Source organism: Oryctolagus cuniculus, chromosome 3, assembly GCF_051225735.1.
Source record: "Oryctolagus cuniculus isolate XC-2025 breed Fujian yellow rabbit chromosome 3, ASM5122573v1, whole genome shotgun sequence".
Taxonomy (NCBI): domain Eukaryota; kingdom Metazoa; phylum Chordata; class Mammalia; order Lagomorpha; family Leporidae; genus Oryctolagus; species Oryctolagus cuniculus.
In genome coordinates, this window is record NC_142869.1 from 146,985,028 (window position 1) to 147,012,834 (window position 27,807).

Below are 27,807 nucleotides of genomic sequence, written 5' to 3' on the forward strand. Positions count from 1 at the left end.
CGCTTAAGAAACTGTTGATTAAAGATACTGTAACAAAATGGTAACAAAGAAAAGTCTTAACACCTGTTAATGAAACACTTAAAGTCATCGTAAGATTAGAAATCCCTTTGGGATTATTCTGTGTCTTTAAAAATCAATGTAATTAACCACTGTTATCACAAGTTGCCTGGGTATTATACCCTCTAGGGCTAAAGCCCAGGCACTGGTCTCCTTTGAGGAGAGGAAGTGAGCTTGAGATTAAATCAACAGAGCAGAACAAACCTCCCCTCCGATTAAAAAAAAAGAAAAAAAAAAAGATTCCTCACATCCAACCTGGGTGTCACCTTAGACCCTGCCTTCACCGCGGAGCACTGGACAGAGTTCCCTGACTACATCCACTACCCACCTCCAGGTAGTCACTGAAAAAGCGGACACTCCACTAACCCACAGAGGTACAGTCCAAAGATAAAAAGCCATCACAGGGCAAAAGAAAACAAAATGAATTAAAAAAAAAAAAAAAAAAAAAAAAACACAAGTATCTCCACAAATACTAATAATAAATGCAGCAACCCAAAAAACAACAATAAGGAAGACAACATGACTCCCCCAAAAGAACACAACACTTCAACACTAAAATGTGAGGATGAAGAGACTGAAGAAATGCCCGAAATGGAATACAAAAGAATTGATCATAGGATTACTTAAAACTAAACAGAAGCAAATGCATGAACTAATGAAATCTACATGACATGAAAATGAAAGAAAATTTCTCCCATGAAATTGAGATCTTAGAAACCAAAATGAAATTTTGAAAATGAAGAATTCAATAAAACAAATAAATGCTGTGGAAAGTCTTCACAACAAACTCAGTGGAGTAGAAGAAAGAATATCCAAGTAAGAAGACAAACCTCTGGAAATATTACAATCAGACCAAAAAGAAGAAAAAAAAAAAAGAAGAAGAAGAAGATCCTCACCACAACACATTGTAATTAAACTCACCACAATGAAACATAAGGAGAAGATTATTAAATGTGCACGAAATATCAGATTACTTTCCGAGGATCTCCAAATAGACTCACAGCTGACTTCTCATCAGAAACCCTACAGGCTAGGAAAGAATGGCAAGATATAGTCCAGGTCTTAAGAGAAAAAAACTGTCAACTAGAATACTGACTGTAGTCTGAAAAGCTCTCATTTATGAATGAAGGTGAAATAAAGACCTCCCATAACAAATAGAAATTCAAAGAATTTGTCACCACCCATCCAGCCTTACAAAAGATGCTTAAGGGTATGCTGCACCACAGAAACATGGTCATCACTATGAAAGAAGGTGAAGGCAGAAAATTTCCCAGTAAAATTATGAAAGAAATCCAAAGAAAATAATAGGAATATTTATGGAAAAATGGCAAGGCAAAGTCCTTACTTATCAATAATCACCTTGGATGTAAATGGCCTCAACATTCCACCTCTGACACAGACTGGCATAATAGACTAAAAAGCAAAACCCATCTATTTTATGCCTAGAAGAAACACATCTCACCAACAAGGATACAGGCAGACTGAAAATGAAAAGATAGAAAAAAGATGTTAAGTCATAAAGCAAGTCTCAGCAAATTCAAAAAAATCAAAATCATACCATGCATTTTCTTGGACCACAATGGAATGCAGCTGGAAATAATAACTCAGGAAACTCTAGAACATATACAACTACATGAAGACTGAACAACATGCTCCTGAATGAACAGTGGGTCACTGAAGAAAACAAAATAAAAATCAAAAAATTTCTGGAAGTAAATGAAAACAATACAACACATCAAAACTTATGGGATATAGCAAAAGCAATGTGAAGAAAAAAAGTTTATAGTAATTGGTGCCTACATCAAGAAATTGGAAAGGCATCAAGTAAATAAGCTATCAATGCAACTCAAGGACATAGATAAACAACAGCAAACCAAACCCAAAACTAGTAGGAGAAAATACATAATTAAAATTAGAGAAGAAATCAACAAAATCGAAGCCAAAAAAAAAATTACAAAATATGAGCAAAACCAAAAGTTGTTTTTTTGGAAAAAAAAAAGTTGACAAACCATTGGCCCAACTAACCCAAAAAAAAAAAAAAAAAAAAAACAAAGTGGGGGGAGAGGGGATAAGACCGAATAAATAAAATTATAGATGAAAAAGGAAATGTAACAGAAATAGAATCATCAGAAATTACTACAAAGAAATGTATGCCAACAAACTGGGAAACCTAGAAGAAACAGATTCCTAGATACATATAACCTACCTAAATTGGGCCATGAAGACATAGAAAACCTAAACAGACTAACAACGAAGATGGAAACTGAATCAGTAATAGGGGTGCAGCGGGTAAAGCTGCAATCTTAAGTGCCAGCATCACATATGGGCACCAGTTCGAGTTCTGGCTACTCCACTTCTGATTCAGCTCTCTGCTACAGCCTGGAAAAGCAGTGGAAGATGGCCCAAGGCCTTGGGCCCCTGAAACCACATGGGAGACCCAGAAGAAGGTCTTCGCTCCTGGCTTTGGATCAGCTCAGCTCCAGGCAATATGGCCATCTTGGGAGAGAACCAGCAGATGGAAGACTTTGCTCTCTGCTCTGCCTCTCTGTAATTCTGCCTTTCAAATAAATAAATAAATAATTTTAAAAAAGAATCAGTAATAAAGACCCTCCCAACAAAGAAAAGCCTAGGACCAGATGGCTTCACTGCTGAATTCTATCAGACATTTAAAGAATTAACTCCAATTCTTCTCAAGCTATTCAAAACAATTGAAAGGGAGGGAATCCTCCCAAACTTTCTATGAAGCCAGCATCACCTTAATTCCTAAACCTGAAAAAGAAAGAGCAGAGAAAGAGAACTACAGACTATTTTCCCTGATGAACATAGACTCAAAAATCCTCAACAAAATACTAGCCAATTGAATCCAACAGCACATCAGAAAGATAATTCCCCTGGACCAAGTGGGATTTATCCTTGGTATACAGGGATGGTTCAATATTTGCAAATCAATGTGATACATCACATTAACAAATTAAAGAACAAAAACTATATGATTATCTCAATATATGCAGAGAAAGCATTTGATAAAATACAACACCTTCTCATGATGAAACCTCAGAGCAAACTGCGTATAGCTACAAAAAAAAAAAAACACACACACACACACTTTGGGAATACATTTAACTAAGTGTATCAAAGATCTCTACAATAGAATTATAAAACACTAAAGAAAGAAATAAAAGAATATACAAAGAAATGGAAAAATCTTCCATGTTCATGGATTGGAAGAATCAATATCAGCAAAATATCCATACCACCAAAAGTAATTCATAGATTCAGTGTGATACCAATCAAAATACCAATGACATTCTTCTCAGATATAAAAAAAATGATGCTGAAATCCACATGGAAATGCAAGAGATCCTGAATAGTTAAAGCAATATTATACAACAAAAACAAATCCAGAAGCGCCATAATACCGGATTTCAAGACATACTACAGGGCAACTGTAATCAAAACCGCCTGGTACTAGTACAAAAACAGATGGAAATACCAATGGAACAGAACAGAAAAAGCAGAAATTAATCATGCATCTACAAACAAAAGAGCTAAAATCAATCCCTGGAGCAAGAACAGTCTGTTCAACAAATGGTGTAGGAAAACTGGATTTCCACATGCAGAAGTATGAAACAGGACTCCCACCTTGCACCTTACACAAAAATCCACTCAAAATGGATTAAAGACCTAAATTTATGACCCGAGACAATAGGGGAAATCATGCAAGACATTCACATAGGCAGAGTTCTTGGAAAAAACCACAGAGGCACAGGCATTCAAAGCCAAAATTGACAAGTGGTATTACAACAAATTGAGAAGCTTTTGTACTACAAAAGAAACACTCAGGAAAGTAAAGAGACAACCGACAAAATGGGAAGAAATTATCTGCAAACTAGGCAACTCAAAGGATTAATATCCAGAATATATACAGAGATCAAGAAACTCAACAACAAAACAACCCAATGAAGAAATGGGCAAAGAACTTAAACAGGTATTTTTCTAAAGAGGAAATCCAAATGGCCAACAGACACATGAAAAAATGCTCAGGGTCACTAGCCATCAGGAAAATGCAAATCAAAACCACAGTGAGATTTCACCTCATTGCAGTTAAAATGGCTTTCATACAGAAATCAACAAATGACAAGTGCTGGTAAGGATGTGGGGAAAAAGGTACCCTAATTCACTGCTGATAGGAATGCAAACTGGTAAAGCCACTAAGGAAGACAGTATTAAAATACCTCAGAAATTTGAATATAGACCTATTGTATGACTAAGCCATTTTACTCCTGGGAATTTACCCCAGGGAAATAAGATCAGCATATGAAAGTTAACTGTATCCCCCATGTTTATTGCAGCTCAATTCACAATAGCTAAAATACAGATTCAACCCAAATGCCCATCAACTGAAGACTGCATAAAGAAATTTTGGGATGTGTAAACCATGGAATACTATACAGCAGTTAAAAGGGAGAGATCTGGTCGTTTGCAACAAAATGGATGAAACTGGAAAACAACTTAGTGAAATAAGCTAGTCCCAAAAGGACAAATATCTTACGTTCTCACTGATCTGTGATAACTAATAGAGCAACTAAATGGCAATCTACAGAAGTGAAATTGACACTTTCAGAAGCAATGACTTTGAACAGCCCTTGTCTCAACTGTTGAGGAACAGTCTTTTTTTTTTAACTTTTATTTAATGAATATAAATTTCCAAAGTACAGAATATGGATTACAATGGCTTCCCCCCCATAACGTCCCTCCAACCCACAACCCTCCCCTTTCCCACTCCCTCTCCCCTTCCATTCACATCAAGATTCATTTTCATTTCTCTTTATATACAGAAGATCAGTTTAGCATATATTAAGTACAGATTTCAACAGTTTTCTCCCACACAGAAACATAAAGTGAAAAATACTGTTTGAGTACTAGTTATAGCATTAAATCTCAATGTACAGCACACTAAGGACAAAGATCCTACATGAGGAGTAAGTGCACAGTGACTCCTGTTGTTGACTTAACAAATTGACACTCTTGTTTATGGCCTCAGTAATCACCCTAGGCTCTTGTCATGAGCTGCCAAGGCTATGGAAGCCCCCCGAGTTCACCGACTCTGATCATATTTAGACAAGGCCATGGTCAAAGTGGAAGTTCTCTCCTCCCTTCAGAGAAAGGTACCTCCTTCTTTGATGACCCGTTCTTTCCACTGGGATCTCACTTGTGGAGATCTTTCATTTAGGTGTTTTTTTTTTTTTTGGTTTTTTTTGTTTTGTTTTGTTTTTTTTTGCCAGAGTGTCTTGGCTTTCCATGCCTGAAATACTCTCATGGGCTTTTCAGCTGGATCCACATGCCTTAAGGGCTGATTATGAGGCCAGAGTGCCGTTAGGACATTTGCCATTCTATGGGTCTGCTGTGTATCTCACTTCCCATGTTGGATCATTCTCTCCCTTTTTGATTCTATCAGCTAGTATTTGCAGACACTATTCTTGTTTATGTGATCCCTTTGGTTCTTAGTCCTATCATTATGATCAATTGTGAACAGAAATTGATCACTGGGACTAGTGAGATGGCATTGGTACATGCCACCTCGATGGGATTGAATTGGAATCCCCTGGTATGTTTCTAACTCTACCATTTGAGGTAAGTCAGCTTGATCCCTCTTAGTATTTTTTTTGTTTGTTCTACTTAATACTTTTGGTTGAATAATGTAATCAATACACAATTCTTCTTATGTGCTGAAACTTAACTGAAAAGTGATCGCTGTTAAATATAAGAGTGGGAATAAGAGAGGGAAGAGATGTGCAATTCGGGACATGCTCAAGCTGACTTACCTCTTTTTTTTTTTTTAATACTATTTATTGAACTCTTTACTTAACAGAGAGTCAATCATATGTGTATAAAGTTAATTGAAAATAGATCTTAGTAAACAAATGAGAATTGGAGAGTGAGGAAGAAGAGAAGCGGGAGGGTGGGTATCATGTCTCTAAAGTTGTAATTATGAAGTTTATATTCACTAAACAAAAATTTATGGGGAAAAATAAACAAACACCACTTGAGACCCCTGCAACCCATATATGAGTGCTGGTTCTGAGTCCAGGCTGCTCTGCTTCCAGTCCACCTCCCTGCTAACGCAGATAAATTACTTTGGACCCTGCCATGTGGGAGACTGGGATGGAGTTCCTGACTCATGGTTGAAGCCTGGCCCAAACCTATCTATTGCAAGCATTTGGGTAGTAAAACAGTATATGAAAGATATCTCTCTCTCTCTCTCTCTCTCTCTCTCTCTCTCTCTCCCATTCTAGTCAAATCAATCAAGAGAGGTGTGTGTTTGTCACAGTGGCTAAGATGCCCACATCGCATATCAGAGTGCTTGGGTTTCAGTCCTAGCTCTGGTACTACTTCCAGCTTCCTGACCATATGCAACTTGGGTGACAACAGGTAACGGCTAAAGTATCTGGGTTTCTGCCACCCACAAGGGACATCTGAATTTAATTCCTGGTTCTTGGCACTGTGGCACAGCAAGTCAAGCTGCCCCAGAGATGCCAGTGTCCCATACTGGAGCGCCAGTTTGAGTCCGAGTTGTTCCACTATTCATCTAGCTCTGTGCTAATGTGCCTAAGAAGGCAGCAGATGATGGTCCAAGTGCTTAGATACCTACTACCCACATAGGAGACCAAGAATGGCATTCCTAGATCCAGACTTCAGTCTGGTCCAGCCCTGGCTGTGACAGGCATTTGGGGAATGAGCCAGCAGATGGAAGACCTCTTTCTCACTCTCTCTCCTTCGCTCTGTTACTCTGCCTTTCAAATAAATAAAATTGTTTAAATCATTCAAAGAATTCTCAGCTTCTGACTTTAAGCTGTCCCAGCTCCAACTCCTATATGCATTTGGGAAATAAATCAGTGGATTTCTCTCTCTGCTTTTTCAATAAATTAAATAAGGAAATAAATATTTTTTAAAAGAGATGCAGGTAGAGTCCCAGTAACTGACTTAGAGTGTTTCATTATTGAGGGAAACAAAGCCACCCTGGACACAAACCTAAACATAAAATAATAATAATAAATAGCTCTACTTGCTCAGTAAAAGTAACAAGCTTAGAACTTTTTTCCAAGCATTGATTATTGTCCTTACAACATTTCTGGGAGAAAGGACACTTAGTATAGAGCTCACTTGATCAGCAGGAAAAAGGAATCTAACATCACCCAGCCACTTTGCTGCAGCTCTTGGCCCAGAAGCTGCCCAGCCCTTCCTGCTGCATGTGTATCTTGCTTGTTCTGTGGTCAGAATCACCACCGGTACCCTAACCACCTCCTGCTTTTGAGCACCTTCTTTTGTGCATATGTTAATGCATTAAGCTCTCCACTACCAACTTACACAAGACGACAGACAGAACTGATGAAGACTGTTTCTGGACACATTTCATCTTTACATCTTCAAGTGGCATACTGAAACACAAGGGTAGTATTTTTGTTTTAAGATTTTTAAATTGTTTTTTTATTTGAAAGGTAGAGTTACAGAGAAAGATTGATTTTTCCATCCTCTGGTTCACTCCCCAAATGGCTTTAATAGCTGAGTTTTGGCCAGGCTGAAGCCAGGAGCTTGGAGCTTCTCCCAGGTCTCACATATGGGTACAGGAGCCTAAGCACTTGGTCCACCTTCTACTGCTTTCCCAGGCACATTAGCAGGGTGCTGGATCAGAAGTGGAGCAGCAGGGACTCAAACTGGCACCTGTACAGGATGCTGGCATCGCAGGTGGTGGCTTTACCTACCACACTACAACACCAGCACCAGATAGTGCTTTTGATGCTAACTTAGAAGATCATGAAAAAAAATCAAAAGCCAGGATGTCCCATGACAACACTGTAGAATGAGTCCACTTTCAAACATAAATGTCGCAGAAAAGAAAATTCAATCCCACCTTTCATAAAAATATTTGCATGTTTTAACCTAACCTTTTACAAATTCTAACTCCATCTGCATTTAAGCAACAGCTCTGTCACAACCAAGAAGCATACATCAGTGACCTCTCTTAGATTACAAGTGCATGATATGAGTCTGAAGTCTCATAAAGCTGCCAGGGGAATCTGACGTTCTATGTAGATGGAGCTTGGAGGGAAACACATAGGAGAGGCCAAGGACGAGTGTGCTGGCCACAGGTGCCGACATCTGCAAATCCAGCAAAGCAGAGTAAAAGCTTCAGATCAAATGAGCCCTTGTCCACCGTCCCCGGGCCCCAGTACTTTCCCCAAGTACACATAGAATCATAAAAATGTAAAATGTTAATATACATTCTAAAGCACACAAAAATTTTTATTTTACATGTCAGCCAGGGCTGACATTAGGCAAGGGCAGAGCCAAAGAAAAGCTCCCTCCCTCTGGAAGTCATGCATGTTCAGGAGCATGAGAGCAAGCAGCTCCTAAAATTCTGCATCCTGGCACCTCGCTTCCCTCACTACTGTTGGTGGACTACTGGGCCCCTGTCTCCAATTCTCCCCTGCCAGGAAAATTGGGCTTATTTGGGAATGAGGAAAAACATTTTTCAAAATACTGTCTTCTTACCTATTTCCTACTACCACATATCTTTTGTTTAGAGATCAAAGAATCACTAAAGAGTCCAATGAGCATCTGTAAATGACAGCTGTCAAATCCTTCTTTTGGAAGGAAGAGGAGGCTAGGAAAAAGTACTAATGAGCAAGGCCTCTGAGGTATCAAGAAAAGAGTGACATGAGTGACAGCTCCGGGTGGCAGCAGTTTGTGGTTCCCGGTACAAATGCAGTGAGTACATACTTCTGATTGCCCAGGTCTGCTTCCTCTTAACAGAACACTCTGCAGGTCTCTGATCATATGTTAATATTTGATATTCATTGTATCCCCAATCCCAGCAACTCCAGGACATTGGATATCTTGGCCAGATCACAAAGCTGGCAATCAGAAAACCCAAGTATAGTCTTAAAGATGATTTTTAAGGATATGCTATAGAGTTCCATAAAGCACACTCATTGTGTTTGCTTCAGCTGGACGATCATCATGGTAAAACCAGGGAGAATTTATTGTTTGTTACCATTCTTGGTGATTTATCTGTGGCTATATACACAAAACCATTTCTTCGCATACCAACAAGAACAGAAGGTTTTAAATTAAGCATGTAAATTTACATTTCAGAATTTCCTTCTATAATTTCCTTTTTTAACGAAATTCAAATGGAAATGCTCATGAGTGGATAATTGTAGGTGGCTGAGCCTGGGCTTTTGTATCTCTTTTAAAAAGAGCGGTAACAGAACCAGATAAGCTAACTTTGTACTTAGTTGGGGATGTGCTTACTTTCCCCAAGTACACATAGAATTATAAAAATGTAAAATTCTAAAGCACACAAAAATTTTTATTTTACATTTCAGAATTACATTCAATTTCGTAGTTGTGTAACCCAGAACAAAATTTTAACCTTACAAACGATCCCCTCATGCACATTGAAGATGATGATGCTTGCTGCATAAGGTTGTCTTGCAGACTACTGAGGTAATGTATGTACCAGGCGGAGCACACCGCTAGCATTAATGGGAATAAAACGAGGTCCTTTAGCTTTTGAAAAGGTTCTTCCACATTAAATGCACTAAAAAAAAAAGGAAAAGGAAAAGAACTGCAGGACCTCTTTGTTTCCCATGTTTTTTTCTTCCCTCAATTATTTCATCTACTTTGTGGATTAGCATATGCAATTTACACATGTGTATTCTCCAAATGATTAGAAAACGAAAGAGTTGAGAAAAAGCTAGTTTTAAACTTGAATTCATGTGGGGTGGGGGAAGTGTGTGTCCCCATCCAACAGTAAACCTTTTCCCTTAAAAAAAATTGAATTCATCCAGGACAAGGGTGCTACTTATGCTTCGTCATTCTTGTTTTTTAACATAAGATGGGCAGAGACCTGGGGAAAATTTCTTCTCTGTTAAGGTACTCAGTAACCTTTATAAACCTTCCCTAGACTAATATATTAGGAAGCCATAAGCAGTTTTTATAAAATTGCCAAGATGTACTGTTGTACCTATGTTGCCACAATGCACTGGTTCTTGGCCTTCATGTTATAAGCTGGCTGAGCCCTGTGAAGTAAGTAAACACAGCTGTATTAACTAATTTCAGAAGAGTTACCATTTCCACGGCACTGAATCTCCATCCAGAGATCTGCTGAATTCCTCCATTTATTCAACCTCTGGTCCTCACTTTACAACCTCCAGGTTTTGCTTTAAGTTCTCATGGTCAAAGAAATTAACTGCTTCGGTGCACATTATGTTGCTGTAGGCATCAGGAATGAGGCACGTGAAATTACTGATCTTTGTAAAGTGACACATTTCATGCACTCTAATACTGGAATTACTTTTTCCAATAATGAATGCTACTGTATCTCTAGCAGTGCCCTCCATTACGTAATATACAATTATTTTTCAAAATTATTTATGAATTTGATAGGCAGAAAGCAAGAGGCAGAGAGAGCTCCCGCCCCTGGTTCACTACCCAAATTAATGCAATGGTCCTGAGCCAAGGAAAAGGAACCAGGATCTGGGAATTTAATCCAGGTCTCCCACAGGGTTGGATGGACCCCAAGGAATCTAATTATTAGAGTCATGACCTGGTGCCTCCCAGGGTCTGCATTTGCAGGAAGCTGGAATCAGGAGCCATACCTGGAAATCAAACCCAGGTATTTCTGCATGGGATATGTCATCTTAACCAATAGACTAAATGTCCCCTATAAAATTCTTTTGTCATTTTTTGGTCACTGTAATGAGGTATGTGTCTCCTAAACAGAAAATTGTGAGAATTTTTCTTTCATCCTTTCCCTTCTATTCTGTTAACCTAATCCAGACAAGATCATTTACTTACTCATCAACATTTACAATCTTCCTGGTGTTCTATAATTCCTAGAGCCATAACAACTATCAGGTTAAGACTGGGACCACAGAATCATTCACTGCAAATGCAGACTGGGCAACAAGTTGGCACCAAACCTAACAAGGAGGTCAGGCATGCAAGCGGCTTTTCAGGCGGGAGAAGACTGAAGGAGTGTAGGAGAGGCTCCCAAAGGCAGTTTATTTATATTCTCCATCTATCAATACAGAATCCGTAATCTCTCACTTTTTTTTTCTCATTTTTGTTGAGCCTTCCCCTCCATCAATTTAAAGAGTATTTAAATGAAAATTAATGAAAGTCACTTGTGAGAACATTCACAGACTCCATCATTTAAAAGCAGCTCATTGACTATCCTACTTACTTTCATATTCTCACCCCTGTGCCTAACAATGAGTCACTGCTGATCCCCAAGTGTCAGCTTACAACAACTTTGCATTGGCAGCAATCAAGATGTTTGATGACCAGAACTAGGTTCCTTGAGGACAGGAACTGGGTTTCTTTGTGTACCCTTGGTGGCCTGCACAACACCTGGGACACATCATGTGCTTTGTGGGTGTCGACTGGAATTAAACCTGACTGCTATTAACAAGGAACACTTTTCAATTTTCAAATACATTCTTTATTTCACAGATACAGGTTGAATATCTCTTACCTGAAACGACTGGATCAAGAATTGTTTTAGATGTGGGAGGATTTTAGATTTGGGAATATTTATATATACATTATAAGATATCTTGGGGAGGGGACCCAAGTGCAAACACAAAATTGGTTTATGTTCTTTATACACATAGCCTGAAGGCAATTTTATCCAGTATCTTTAACGTACCTGCCTTTTGATGTGACCCACCACACAAGCTCAGGAGTGCAATTTTTCATTTGTGGCATCATGCTAAGCCCAAAACATTTTGGATTTTGAAGCGTTTGGGATTTCAAATTTTCAGATCAGGGATGCTCAGACTGCATTTAGGCTTGATTAACAGTCTTAATTACAAGGCAATAAATGCGAGGTGGGCATTGTGGAAAAGCAGGTTAAACAGCTACTTGGATGCTCATATTCAATAATGCAGTGTCAGTTCCAGTTCCAGCTCCTCTACTTCTGACCCACCTTCCTGCTAATTCAACTTCAGAGCAGCAGATGATGGCACAAGTACTCAGGCCCTGCCACCCATGTAGGAGACACGTATGGAATTCCCAGCTCCTGGCTTAAGCCTCGCCCAACCCTGGCTTTTGCAGGTATTTGGGGATTGAATTAATGGATAGAAAATTCTCTTTTCTCTCTCTCTTCTTTCCTCTGTCTCTCAATACATAAACATTTTTTTTAAAACCTGCAAACATTTTTAAGAAATTCTGGAATATTTGAAGCATTTGCTTATGGTTTATTTACTAAGTTCTATTAATACATAAGCTAACTGTACAATCCAGTTTCTCCCAGAGAGTAATACTGATATATGACTGAGCATTCCTAATCCAAAATGCTCTTACTCAGAAAGTTCTTGAGTATCGACATGATGCCACAGTGTAAAACTCCACACCTGACTTTATGTGATGGGTCTCATTCAAAACACAGGTATGCTGAACAGATTGGATAAAATTACCTATGTGGATAAGGTATATATGAAACATGAATCAATTTCATGTGCAGACTTACAGTCTATCCATAAGATATCTCATAATGTATATGGAAACATTCTACAATTTGAAAAATTTTGAAATTCTGGCTTCAAGCATTTTGGATAAAGGATACTCAACTTGTGTAAGTAGTCACATATTGAACATGAAACTGCCATTATACCATTTCACCTCATTACCCCATGGCAGTTTTGGCATATAGAAGGCCTCACTGCTTCACTAAGAACACAAGAGAACTTTCAGACTGCTGCATTACTTACACTGATGTGGAAGTAGTGAGACTCTAAAAGAAAACACGTTTAATTTTTACTAAATCTCACAGAACCAAGAACATGTCCTTAACCAAGGAAAGCAATTTTAGAAACTATACACACACACAGGTTTACCTAGCCAGTTCAGAAATCATAAGAAAAATCATACTGTAAAGTATCTTCATTTCTTGTGCCTAAACCTTTATAAACAGTCTCAATGACTAATTCAATGACTAATGGCTGTAAACACTTTTCAAGTGTTTTTAAAGACAAAAATCTACTGGTACCAGCACTATGGCACAGCGGGTTAAGCTGCCACTTGCAATGCTGATGTCCTATATCCGAGCATAGGTTTAAATCCTGGCTGCTCCACTTCTGGTCCAGCTCCTTGCTAATGTGCCTCAGAAGGCAAAGAAGGATGGCCCAAGTACTTAGTCCCTGCTGCCCATGTGGCAGATCTGGATGGAGTTCCTGGCTCCTGGCTTTGGCCTAACCCTGCCCTGGCTGTCGCACGCATTTGGGGAGTGAACCAGCAGATGGAAGATCTCTGTCTCTCTTTCTCTGTCATTCTGCTTTTCAAATTAATGCATTAAAGAAATCTTTAAAAGAAGAAATAAAATGCACCCTCTAAGAAAGAAAAGTGTGTTCCTACTGAGGATATTCAAAGGACAAAAGAATCCAACACAGTACTTGAGGTTACCACTCTATGAGGGATTCTGCAAGATGTTCTGAATAATGGAAACACGGGGTGCCACGTGCTTAAGCCTGTGCTTTGAGTGTGGAGGGAGAATGCACACTATGCGATATCATCTGAGGGAGGCTGTGTGAACAGTAGGGTGTGAAAGTTTCTTTAAGCTTCAGAGGCCACTTCCTGATCACAATAACCAGCTGCACCAAGGTCCCTCTCACAAACTCACCACTGGATTCCAATGACAAATCATATCCTAGCTGCCAACCCCAGAAAGGCAGCTTCCTAGAAGATAGAATTGCATTCACATGAAAGAAAAGACGGATAAGTCTCTTGGTGGGTTTTACTCACATCAACAAGCTGATTGACTCCACTTGCTGTTTTTGCCAGTGTGACCAGGTCTTCTTGCATCTTATCCACCCATGACTTGATACTGCAGAAATCAGAAGAGAGAAAATCCCGTGAAGAGCCACATACTAATACTCCACGTTCATGCTTCAAATACTTGGTTGAATTGTCTTTAAATCTTTTCTCTCCCTCTTAGATCCCACTAAGTCTAGCCTCCCAGTGTACAAAAAGGTTGAACTTTCAGTGTATAACCTTTTAGGAATGCCTGCAAACCAAAAAGAGAAAAATTATAATAATGCCTTCTCTAATATGAAGATAAACATCTATTTTTTAAAACATACTTATTTTTTCTTGAAATTTCATAAAAATGATTACTAAATTCTAAACTATGGATTTTGTCTTTTAGCATATGTCTTCCAAAACCAACAGTAACAGTGTACTAAATAAGATTAATTGAAAAAATGCATGAATAATTCTACCACCCAGGGCTAATCATCCTTACCAATTTGATGTGTTCCCTTCTAATCTCTTAAAATTCTTCCATTTGGTTGAAAGTACATTATATAAAGTTCGCACATCTGTCTCACTGATGTCATATCGTAAATCCTTTCCCATGCCATTAGGAATATTTTGTAAACATTTTATTTTTTAATGGCCACTTAATATTCCAGTATCTCTACATAATACATTTGACAACCCTCTCTTTTTAAAAGAAATTTATGATGTCATCTGCTTTTAACCACTGTAAATATCTTAGGACATGAAGCTTAAAAGTCTTTTATTTCCTTAGCTAGATGCTTAGATTTAAAATTACTAGATCAAAGCTGAAATTTTAAAGCAAAGATTTGATCATTAAAATTATGATTAAAGGATTAAAGTTCAGATCTTTTTTCAGTTATATATAAGGGAATTTCAAGAAGTTCTTGGAAAATGAGTAAGATAAAAATCTATGCATGGATTTCATTTTTTTGTACCAAAATAAATTTGTTTCATTTGTCAATGAACTTTTGAAGTACTCTTGTAGTTTAATGAAATGAATATCTTAAAATATGAGCTACAGATATCACAAAACTTTACTAAATCACTGTTCTGTCTTCACTGTTTCTTGGCATTAAAAACATTACCAAATATCCATCCATTATAAACCAATATAATTTAACTTGCAATTCCTTCATACAATTAATTTCTTCATCCTCATGTTACATACCTAATATTTTTTGCTGACCAAACACAAGGAAATACTAGAAAGTTAGTAAGAATAAAAATAAGTAATTTAAGTATGAATTTCAACTTCTTACTATATATATATGCATATATATATACATATATATATAACTTGAATCAGAGATTTAACTGCATGTGTATTCTCCTCTTAGTAGAGAATTCCAAAAGTACAAGTTCACTAACTTTTTTTTGCACATGAACTTAAACACACAGAATCAAAACTCGAATGTGGAACAAAAGCATGACATGGCAAAGGGATTCTAATGCAGGAGGCTTATGAAAAGAACAGCGAGCTGATAAACTAAAGGGAAAGAAAGAAAACTGAGCATCGGTCATAAGAAGCTGAAGGCCGGCGCCGCGGCTCACTAGGCTAATCCTCCGCCTTGCGGCGCTGGCACACCGGGTTCTAGTCCTGGTCGGGGCACCGGATTCTGTCCCGGTTGCCCCTCTTCCAGGCCAGCCCTCTGCTGTGGCCAGGGAGTGCAGTGGAGGATGGCCCAGGTGCTTGGGCCCTGCACCCCATGGGAGACCAGGAAAAGCACCTGGCTCCTGGCTCCTGCCATCGGATCAGCGCGGTGCGCGGGCCGCAGCGCGCCGGCCGCGGCGGCCATTGGAGGGTGAACCAACGGCAAAGGAAGACCTTTCTCTCTGTCTCTCTCTCTCACTGTCCACTCTGCCTGTCAAAAAAAAAAAAAAAAAAAAAAAAAAAAAAAAAAGCTGAAATGCCTTAGAGGAACACACGAAGAGACTGGATTTACACGTGGAACAAACTCCTTAGAGACCAAAATACACTGAAACTAGAGATATTTTAGAACAAATAAAAATAAGAAAGAGCATTTATTGAATCATGCTGTATGACTAGGATAGAAAAAGGTAAATGAGTATCGACACAAAAAGCAAATGGAAGTATAAAGTAGAAATTTGCAGAACCACTGGAATTATGATCACACAATATCATTCTAATATTATACTTTCTGTTACTTACGAGCTAATGTGAATATCTGAAAAGTACAAACTAATATTCTTAATATTACTCTTAGATAAAACTGCGGCCCATTTTTAGGTTAGAAACAAATAGTGTAGGGTACAAGTAGGGGCAAAAACCACCAACAACATATTTTTATTTAAAATTTTTATTTATATGAGAGAGAGAGAGAAGCACAGAGCTCCCATTCTCTAGCTCACTCCCCAAATGCCCACAACTGCTGAGTCTCTGCCATGCAGAACCCAGAGCTGAGAACTCAACCCAGTTCTCCCACATGGGTAACAGAAACCCAACCAATCACTGCTGCTTCCCAGAGTCTGCATTAGCAGGAAGCTGGAGTCAGCAGCCGGAGCCAGGTATTGAGCCCAGGTACTGTGATGTAGGACACAGGTATGCTAAACAGCAGGCAAAGCACTCCCCCAACACTGCTATCGAATTCATTCAAACTATCTCACTTCTCTGAGCACTGACTGAACAAGTCCTAGAACCCAGCGAAAACAAATTATCTTTTCTCAAACATAATTCTCAACACTGACAGATAGTGCAAAGTGTTAGACGTACCTTCAGCTAGGAAAGGGAGATAGAAATAATCGATACATGTAATGAAATGAACTGAGCTCATGCCTAAATTCTGATTTATTCCAAAAGGATCCAAATAGTACATTCTAACTTGACACTGGAGTGCACTGTCACTATGAATGCTCACTGAGGTGAATCTGTTTGGGCTGGAAAACAATTCAGGACGTGTCCAGTCTTCTCTGCCCCACTGACAAGCTGTCAACAATGCTTTATAGGAGCACAGATTATTTTTCATAGATATGAGGTGTTACCTGAACTTCCTAAAACATACAAGCACTCTGTGTTTCCACAGTGAGTTAAAAAATCATACAGGCAAGGAAACAGAGAGCACATTGATCATAATAGTGAAAAATTACTTAAGGGAAGACACATTTGCAAACTCCTTATCAATCTCTTTCCTGGTAAATTCTCAAACACACACAAGGGGTCTTCAAAAGTTCATGGAGGGGCCAGTGCTGTGGCATAGTAAGTTAAGTCTCTGCCTGCAGCACTGGCATCCCATATGGGCACCAGTTCAAGTTCTGGCTGCTCCACTTCCAACCCAGCTCTCTGCTAATGGCCTAGGAGAGCAGTGGAAGATGGCTCAAATGCTTAGGCCCCTGCACCCATGTGGGAGACCTGGAGGAAGCTCCTGGCTTCGAATCAGCCCAGCTCCAGCCACTGCGGCCATTTGGGGAGTGAACCAGCAGATGGAAGACCTCTCTCTGTAACTCTGCCTCTCAAACAAATGAATAAATCTTAAAAAAAAAAAAAAAAGTTCATGGAAACTATATGCTATCCATTTTTACCATAATCTTTTTTTTAATTTATTTGTAAGAATAACAGGGCAAAACAAAGAGGCAGAGAAAGATCTTCCATCTGTGAGTTCACTCCTCAAATGCCTGCAATAGCCAGTGTTGGGCCAGGCCAACACCAGGAATCCCAAACCCAATCCTAGTCTTTCACATGGATGCCAGGGACTTAACCAAGTGAGCCTTCACCTGCCACCAGGATCACATTAGTAGGAAACTCTCAGAAGTGGAGGAGGCAGGACTCCAATAAAAGGTACTCCAATATGGCATGCAGGAGTCCTAAGAAGCAGCTTACCCCACCAGACCTCAACACCCGTTCCTCCACAATGTGCTTGAAGTACCCTCACAGGTATAATCACTTAGCAATGTGTTCTTACATTTATCCAGAAGGCTCTACACAGAAGATAAACCCTTTTCATGTAACAAAAAACCAGCATCACACCCACTAGGAGGAATTTGTGGTTCATTCTCTGTTAACCCATTCAGTAAATACTAGAACCTACCAAAGAAGGTACTGACAGAGGTACAAGTTGGGGCTAAAGAAGGGGAGGAAGGCAGAGGAGAACAAGAATATGGTGGGATGGGGCCGGCGCTGTGGCACAACGGGTTAACGCCTTGGCCTGAAGTGCCAGCATCCTATATGGGCACTGGTTCTAGTCCCGGCTGCTCCTCTTCCGATCCAGCTCTCTGCTATGGCCTGGGAAAGCAGAAGATGGCCCAAGTCCTTGGACTCCTGCACCCACGCAGGAAACCCAGAAGAAACTCCTGGCTCCTTGCTTCAGATCAGCACAGCTCCGGCCGTTGTAGCCATCTGGGGAGTGAACCAGTGGATGGAAAACCTCTCTCTCTCTCTCTGCCTCTACCTCTCTCTCTAACTCTGTCTTTCAAATAAATAAAATAAAACTTAAAAAAAAAAAAAAAAAAGAATATGGTGGGACAGGTTTCAGGAACCAGGAAACTCATTCAGTGAATACTCAGCAGTGGTCTACAAAGCTAACAGAGCAGGCTTTCTGGAGCACGTAGGTAGTTAAAGCAGACAGTGGGACGGAGAACAAAAAGAAGTGACACGGAAGGCAAAGGGAGCTAGGACGTGGCATCATCAGCAACCCTGAGGAGTCTGAACAGCTGGACAGCAAGTGTGGTTGAGCAAACAGGACAGGATGTCAGAGAGGGCTCGAGGGATCAACAAGGAAGACACTCAGGGGCTGCACTGGCCACTCTGAAGCATTTCAATTGCATTCACAGTGAATGGCAAGACGCCAGAAAATGAGAGGTCAGACAGCGACAAGACCAAGTGTGTGTCTTTGAACGTGACAAAATCACTTCCCTGACACCAACAGGGTGGTGGCTCAGCGGGAGGATTGCAAGTGAGAAGAGAGAGTCTAGGGAAGAGGTGAGAAAAAAGGAAAACTCAACCTCCATGGTGACAAGAGAGAGCAAGGGACAAGGGGGGAGACCAACAGAAGCAGTGAGTTGCACAGAACTCCTCAAGTCTGGACAGCGAGACTCCCGATGCTGCTGGATACAGAGTGGACAGGACAAAGATTTGCAGATGATCCACGGAGTGTCTCAGCTGGATGACGAGAGGGTCACTCTGGTACAGAAAGTACCAGAGCAAGAACACTTGAGAGGGATGCTGATGAGTTTGTTCTTAGTGAAGTGGTTAGAGGTTTTTTTGAGAAACTCAAATACAGACACTCAGTAGAGATACTCAAGGTCATTTATAGACAGGCAGAAGGTGACTGAAAAGTGCATAGGACTGGAGTGAGGAAAGCCCCAGGGTTGACCTTGTGGCAGAGCAGGTTAGGCTGCTTGGGATGCCCACACCCCACTGTCACACTGCCTGGGACGGAGTTCCAGCTGCTCTGCTTCCCGTTCAGTTCCCTGCTAACCTTCCAGGGAAGACAGTGGAAGATAACCCAAGTGCTTGGTTCCCTGCCATCCATGAGGGAGACCCGGATGGAGTTCCAGGCTCCTGGTGTTGGCCAGGCCCAGTGCCAGCTGTTGCAGGCATGTAGGGAGTAAACCAATGGACGGGAGATCTACCTCTGTCCCTATCATCTCTAACTCTATCCCCTCCCCTTTCCTCCCCCCCACCACACTCTGTCTTTCTGAAAATAAAGGAGAAAATCTCCACGGACTTCACAGACTCAGTTAGAACGCATCTAAAGGACACAGGGAAGGAGCAGCTGGAGGGCAGGAGGAGGAATGCAGTACGCAGAACTCTGGAAAACACTTGAAGCAAGGGACCAAGGAATAGGATATGGGTAGCAGCAAGGGGAGGGAAACCCAGAGCCATGGCTCCCAGGAGCCAGTGAAGAGAAAAGCTTCTGAAGAGAGGCAGGAAGTGCAGCATCATCTAACGTGACAGAAACACATCCACATTGTCCGTGAGGAGGAGGAGAGAAGCTGCAGAAACCGGACAGCAGACAGCAAGGAAATCAATTCTGGAATCGCTAAGCTCGTGTTTCTATGTGAAAGGAAAGCCACATGGAGGAGGGGACATCGAAGGTTCCAGGGAAAACCTAACTTCTTGGTAAGAATGGGGTGCAGGAAACACTACGCCAAGCATGAGAGGTTTATTAAAGGGGCGGATGAAATTAAGAAATGAGCAAAACAGAGGGTGGGCATTATGATATCACAGGTTAAGCCACTGTATCCCATATCAGAGTGACTGGCTTCTTGCTGATGCACAACACACCTGGCATGCAGCAGATAATGGGTCAAGTACCTGGACCACTGCCACACATGTAGGAGACAAAATTGGTGTTCTGGGCTCCTGGCTTTGACTTGAGCCACCCTTGCCTGTTTCCGGCATTTGCAGAGTGAACCAGCATTGGAAGATCTCTATCTCGTTCTTGCTCTCCCTATGTCCTGTGACTTTCAAATAAATAAACAACATCTAAGAAAGAGACAAAGAACCCTCACCCATGGCTGAGAAGGAAGATATGTCTCCCATGGAGACTAGAGGAACAATGTAGAGGATTCGAGATAAATGGAAATAATCATGACAACTACAGCAAGATGTTGAGACATTCTACTTTATTTTATTTGTGAAATAAGAGTTACAGTCGTGTGTACACTGTTAGGCATATTGATGTGGGTAGTGAAAAAATGAAAGGCTTAGGAAGAACAGGTGGAGAGTATGAAAGGATGGGCCTTGCACTGGAGACCATCAGCGACCACCAGCACACATCAGGGTGGAAGTGTGGATGTCACCCACCTTACTCTGGAGCAGGCAAAATCAGGCAGGAAAGGTTCTCAGGTGAATATGCAGCAGATGACAGCAGTAGAGGAGGAGGACAAGGTCAAGTAAACTGAAGTCCTGGCAACTTCAAGATCCTTGCTCATTTTAAATAACTGACTACTGAAAATATCCATTAAAATGTGGCAAAATCGCACTCATAAGCAGTGCTTAATTAAGAAACTGAAAATTTTATCACAATAGCTGCAGGAAAATGTGAAATTATTGTATTATCTAATTTCAACATATTCTTTTTCTTTTTAATATTTAAGCCTAATAATTTTATCAAAAGAATATGCTATAGGAAATACATGGCCCAGGTACATACCTATATCTTGCTTTAAATCACTTGAAACAACATATACATTCAAAGAGATCAAATCCCTAAACTCAGTGAAATAGAACAGGTTGCTCTCAGAAGGTTTTAATAGTTTGAACATATTTGTTAGAAATAAATGAAAACTATGCTCTCCAGCCAGTTCAAGAAATTTCATCCAACTCCTGAATACCCAGTTATGCTAAGTACAATAGAAGCAGACTAATAGCTAAACTGTTTCCATAAGAAAATGCATTTGATTTTCCAATTTGCCAAGTCAGGAGCATGCTTATTAGCTCTGTTTGTTAGAAATTTCTACTGCCAGGCTTCAAATCTCAGGTGCAAACAGAGGCATCAACGTTCTAGACAGGACTGGGCACATCACAGTGAAAAGAATGGATGGCAATCCCTCTATTCTTCATTCTTTATAGTACAGAAACAGCCCAAACTCTGAAAGCAAAATATAAAATATTCAAATTCTCATTATGTTTAAGAGGAACAAGTTTGCTATACAATTAGTATTGTTCCTTTGGTGGTTGGGTTTGTCTGTAATACAGCTTCAAAAGAGCAGTGCATATGGTTCCAAAGACTCTATTTTCAGAAAGAGAAAGATGGTAATCTATTCCATTTTGCATGCACCCATGGAACATCAAACTCAGAAAGGCACAAACTGCATCCTGTTTATTATTAAGTGTCACAGTTGAGTACAAAGTGTCAAGTCTGCATGGTTACTTATTGAATTATGTTAAACACTAAGCATATTAGAGAATTGGCCAGGGCAGATCAACGGAGTCAAAGAAACAGCTAAGACATGTTACAAGAAGTCCTACCCAAGACTAACTGTCCTTCCTGTTTTTGAGGTAGATAAGTTCTCTGGAAAAGAACATAATGTGGATACACCTCCTGCCTGTTGTAAGGAAAGAGTATTAAAACAGACATCTTTCTTCTACACTCCTCTACTTATTCCACTTGCTGTTATCACAGGGACAAAGAAGGAATGGGTGGGGACATTTACTCTAGTGGTTAAGACACAGGTTGGGAAACTCACCTCCCACATCAGAGAACCTGGTTTCTACTTCCAGCTCCAACTCCCGACTCCAGCTTCGTGCTAATGCAGACCTTAAGATACAGCAGTGATGGCTCAAGTAATTGGGTTCCTGCCACCCACACACACATGAGAAACCTGCAGAGTCCCCAGCTCCCAGTTTCACAGTTTCGGGCATTTGGAGAATAAACTAGCAGATACGAGAGCTCTATCACCTCTCTTTCTCTGAAATAAATAAAACTTCTTTTAGAAAAGTTATAACAGGAGATACATCATAGAGAAAAGAAAAGAAGTGTATTTGTTAAAGTAATGGATATACAGGAGGGATATACGAGATTGATAAGATAGAGCTCCAGATATTACAGGCTTAACAGAATTTTCTTGTCTATGCCACTATTTTTTTAAAGATATAATCTTATTTTTAACTCAAGGGAATAAGACACATAGTTATGCCCTGTGGAGCAGGGTGGGGCAGGAGGGGTAGGGAGAGGGCAGAATTAAAATATCAAAAGATCTAACAAACTGCCTGAATTCAATTGTGCTGATATATAAATAGCTTATTCGTAAATCTGAAGGAATAAGATCATATATTTCAAAAGTCAAGTGTTCCACTTGCTATAAATATTCTACCAATGCCAAACTGCTCCTATTTTTGTTACATAATAAACCACCCACAGTGCTCCTGTAGTTGGATAAAAATAACATAAGGAAGCCAAAGATTTAATAACCTAGACATGCAATTTTGCTAAATATGCATGTTTCAAAACATGGATAACTCTATATTTTTTTTTGCAAGAAAGGAATGCTTAGTATCTTGCATTAAGCCATAGGATTGTTTTGTGAGATGGGTGTCATGCCAGGAATGTCAATTCCTGAAATTATTCCCAATTTAAACCATTTTTCAGTAATGTTACTGCTCTGTTTTTAGAAACTGTCTTCAAGTGTGAAATTGAAATGCCTTAGGATACCATTTTTATCTAGAACAATCCTGAAGAAATGCAGAAAGAGATCTGACCATGCTAATCAGAGTGGACAGGAAAAGGACTGAAGAGTAGGAAAAAAGGTTGTATCACTAAAATCTGAACACTCAGCTGTTCCTGTTTCTCTGCCTTCATTGTGTGTGTGTGTGTGTGTATGTGTGAACCCGTTTAACATATACATGCATCGTTCTCCCAGGCCAGTCTTCATGAAATCTACTTTTTTCCCTGTCATGTTGGATTTTTCTGTGCGGTTTAAATTGTTTATTTAGTTAATATTTTCTGCTTCCACTGCGGCCATTTGTTTCCAGCGTCCAAGACAACAAAGCAGCGATGAATGCGCTGGCAGCACGGCTGTTCTGCAGGTGAGCAGCAGGGCCAGAGCTCACCTTCCTTGATCCTGGGGATTTGCTCCCTGAGGCCTTCAGAGCTTTGTTTCCATCCTGCCCCAGCACAGCCCACTTACAACCTCCAGCCTGCTGCCAACCAAGAGGTCCCACGTGGCCACACAATCTGCTGCTGGTGTTTCTGTGAACCAAATGAGCTGCACTTCTAATTGCTGATTATCAAAACTCCACTCACTTCAGGGAAGATCTTCCTTTGCATTGTTTCACTGTATTTTTTTTTTCTCAGTCATTACAAATTGTTCACAAAATGTCTTTTTAGCCTAATTCAAGCATGTAAACATTATTCAATGTCATGATACAAAATTCTGCATCTCTCTTGTCTCCTGAATTACTGGCTGGGCATTCACAATATTCCAAATACCGTAATGTACTCAAAGGCTTGCCCTGTTTGGATTCTGACTTAAATGGCCGCCCCTTTCCCACATGGATGAGTATGTGCAGGCAAGCCACTTGCTTTATAACAAACAAGTGGGTTTTGTCGATTCCTTCCTCATGGCTGAAATCACCCCCTTAAGGCTCCGCTCCTGAAAAGCAGCCTGCAGGCTGTGCTCCAAGACTCTCTTCAGGCCAATCCAAGACCTCAGACTCCTGTATCTTTTGTTTTTTCCCTGAGACTTTTTAGTTTTTAAAGATTTAATTTATTTGAAAACCAGAATTATAGAGTGAGAGGGAGAGATACAGAGAGATCTTCCATCTGCTGGTTCACTCTCCAAATGGCCCAGCCCCAGCTGTTGTGTCTAGGCAAAAACTAGCAGTCCAGGACTCCACTGGGTTCTCCCTACATGAGTGGTGGGGTCCAAGTTCTTGGGCCATTTTTTGCTGCTTTCCCAGGCACATTACAGGGAGTTAAACTGGAAATGGAGCAGCCAGAACTCGAACTGGTGCTTATATAGGATGCCAGCATGGCAAGCAGTGGCCTAATACACTGCATGACAACACCAGCCTCCCCCCTCCCCATTAAGTTTCTAAGATCTGAACCCATCAAAGAATGATACATATATTAATATACTGTCTTTTATTAGAGCTATTTCTCCAAGAACAGTTAATTCCCTAGAATGGATGGGCATATCTTACAGTTGCATATTCTGAGAATCTCTAGCATAGTTCTAAATAGACAAAAGATATTTAATAAGCAACAGGTAATATTTACTGAGCACCCATGTATCAGTAGCTGTCCTAAACAAGCCAAGTGAACAAGCTATTTAATTCTCATAAAAAAATCAATTGAGGTAGACACTATATTACTAGTCTCACTTTACAGATTACAAAATTCAAAAAGAACAGAGGTGAAGGTGCTTGCCCAAGGTCACAGAGTTAATAAATGGCAGAGCAGTTTGGTCTTTTAAGTGAATAAAGGACATCTACCTTGGGGCAGAAGTCTAGTACAGCAGTTAGACTGCCTCTTGGGACCCTGGCATCCTGTATCTGAGTACCTGGGCTGGAAACTTGGCTCCACTCCTCTTTCCAGCTTCTTGCTAATATACACCCTGGAAGCAGGTGATGGCTCAAGCGCTTAGGTCCCTGTTACCCACATGGGAGACACAGAACGAGTTTTAGACTCCTGGCTTTGGTGTGGTCCAGCATTAACTATTATAGGAATTAACAGGGTAAGCTAGCTGATAGGAGATCTCCATCTCTCTCTATATAGCTGATAGGAGAGATCTCTCACCCACTCTCTGCCTTTCAATGAATAAAATAAACATTGAGTAAAAATTTATTAAATTAACTACTTAAAAAGTGCTAATGGATGCAGTGATCTGAAAAGTGGTTTAGTTCTTATCATTAAACCACCAGATAGTAGCCATCAACTCTCCCTCCATCATAAATTTAGATATGCCTCTTATTTTCTCTTTTCTAGAATGTCATAGCCCTGGGTTTAAATTCCATTTCATTGATGTAGAGAAAAAGTGACATTTACGTAAGTCTTATTTTTACATGACAAGAGAAAGGCTATCTATAGTTACAAAACAAGGATTTAAATAATTGAGACGATTCAGGTATTTTTCTCCTTGAAAAATATATCTGGGAGGGCCAGCATTGTAGTACAGGGGGTTAAGTGGCCAGTTGTTACGCCAAGTCCATATTGGAGCACTGGTTCAAGTCCTGGCTGCTCTACTTCCAATGCAGCTCCCTGCTAATGTACCTGAGAAAGCAGCAGCAGATGGCCCAGTATCCATGTGAGATCTTTGGATGGAGCTCCTGGCTCCTGGCTTCAGCCTGGTCCAGTCCTGGCTGTTGAAGCCATTTGGGGAGTAAACCAGCAGATGGAAGATATGCACTTCTATTTCTCTCTTTCTCTCTCTGTAACTCTGTCTTTCAAATCGATAAAATAAATCTTAAAAAAAAAAAATCTGAGAAAATATGCATGTTACTTACAAATTATCCTCAAATGAAATTTTTAAATTTTTATCAGCATTATCCAATTCATCAGGCACTATTTGTTTACAACAAGATATTCTATGGCTCTCATTTACATAACATGACTTTCTTGGCATCGTGCGTGATGTTCCCAAAGATGGACTCTCATACGAGTCACAACATGCACACATACTTGACAGAAAGTAGCAGGTCAAATGTAGAGTCAGCCCTGACGTGTTTCTCAACATAAAATGTTCTACAAGTAACATGACGTCTTTCAGAGTGAATGGGAAATACGACTACTGCAGCTGGCCTTGGCTGTTTTCATGATGCAACTTCAAGTGCACAAACAAACGTATGGGTAAGAACCAAGGCCCAGCATAGTTGACATGGTGTTTGCCTGACAGCTGTTCCAAGACCAAGATCAGTCAACAATCAAAAAGACATCAATGCAAATGTATCAAAGTGCAAATCAGAAAGACAAGAACTCTTTTTCTGAAAATCATCAGAGAAAAACAGTGCCAGGATGGTCCACCTCCAGCACTTCATCACTTTCTCATTCAGTACAGGACTTGAGAGGTAGGAATGACATTTCCAAACACGAGATGGCAAACAGCCTTCCAGCTTGAACAATCTACTGCAATTTCATTGCTGTTGGCCTTTTGCCCCCGCAGCACGTAGGGTCACAGCAGTGACCTCTCTGCCTGAGAAGCACATGCACTGTCCTATGGCCCAGCTGATGGTCTCAGCTGTACTTTCTCATCAGAAGATGGCCCCTTGGGTGGGGATTAGAGCTGGCTCCCTCAACTGGCCTGTTAATATCAATAAACACCCTGACTGCTTGTTTTAAAATCAAATTGTTCTTCCCCATTAACACAGTGAAATCAACAATGAGAAATGCTGATTAAAAATGAATTTATGTTTAAGAAGAGATCAAACACACAGAAATAGAGAGTGAAACAGTGGTGGGAGAGGGAAGGAGAAGAAACAGGGGAAGTGGATCAGATACACAGGATGAACAAGTCTGAAGATCTAAGGCACATGAGGACCAAAGTTAACAATACTGCACTGTTTTAGGGAATTTTACTAAATAACTTGAGTTTAGCTGCCCTTATCACACACAAAAAAGCAACTGTGAAAGATGACAAACATGTTAATCATTTCACTAGAGTAACTATGTCATTAGATATTAAATATATTGCATTATATGTACTGCATACCTCAAATATACACAGTAAGATTCATTGATTTAGAAATTGGCCTATGGGGCCGGTGCTGTGGCACAGCGAGTTGAACCAGTGCCTGCACAACTGGCATCTCATATTGACTACAGTTCGAGTCCCAGCTGCTCCACTTCCTACCTAGCTCCCTGCTAATGCACCTGGGAAAGCAGCAAAGATGGCTCATGTGCTTGAACCCCTACAGCCATGTGGAAGACCCAGAAGCAGCTCCTGGCTCCTGGCTTCAGCCTGGTCCATCCTTAGTTGTGTAGTCATTTGGGGAGTGAACCAGAGGATGTAGGATCTCTCTCTCTCTGTAGCTCTGCCTTTCAAATAAATAAATATATCTTCAAAAAGAAATTGGCTTATGTTTATCAAATGATCCCCAAATTACAATACACCTTTGCAAAGATGAGTTATAAGAAAAGAGTTTACATAAATGTCAAAAGATATCTTCATTTATTGCTTGGTCACAATCTTAGGCATTTTTAATTTAAACTGACTTTACAAATTACATATAACATATGCTAGTGTTCAAACAACAGTGTCATGTAACTATTGCCTTTTGTGCATCATATGTTGAAAAGTAGGTCAAAATCTAGGCAATTAAAGGAAAAAAATAATAAAGTAGAAAAAGCACTTTATGTAGCTAAATCCAGTTTAAGCTTCTGTGCCCAGTAAATTAGAATGAACACTCAGGCATTTGGCCTAGTGATAAAGACAGTACCAGTTAGGATGCCACAGCCCACATGGGATTACCTATGTCCAATCCTGGCTTTGCCTCCTGACCCCAGCTTC

The 27,807-nt window shown here is 40.2% G+C and overlaps 1 protein-coding gene across 7 annotated transcripts in view; it reads right to left on the reverse strand.

Moving 5' to 3' along the window:
• The window catches only part of CACNA2D1 (calcium voltage-gated channel auxiliary subunit alpha2delta 1), a 516,209-nt gene that overhangs the window by 409,998 nt on the left and 78,404 nt on the right, over positions 1 to 27,807 (reverse strand). For all 7 annotated transcript variants that reach the window (XM_070069807.2, XM_070069805.2, XM_070069806.2 and 4 more), the window contains 1 exon segment: positions 13,867 to 13,948. In XM_070069807.2, coding sequence (XP_069925908.1) covers positions 13,867 to 13,948 — 82 coding nt within the window.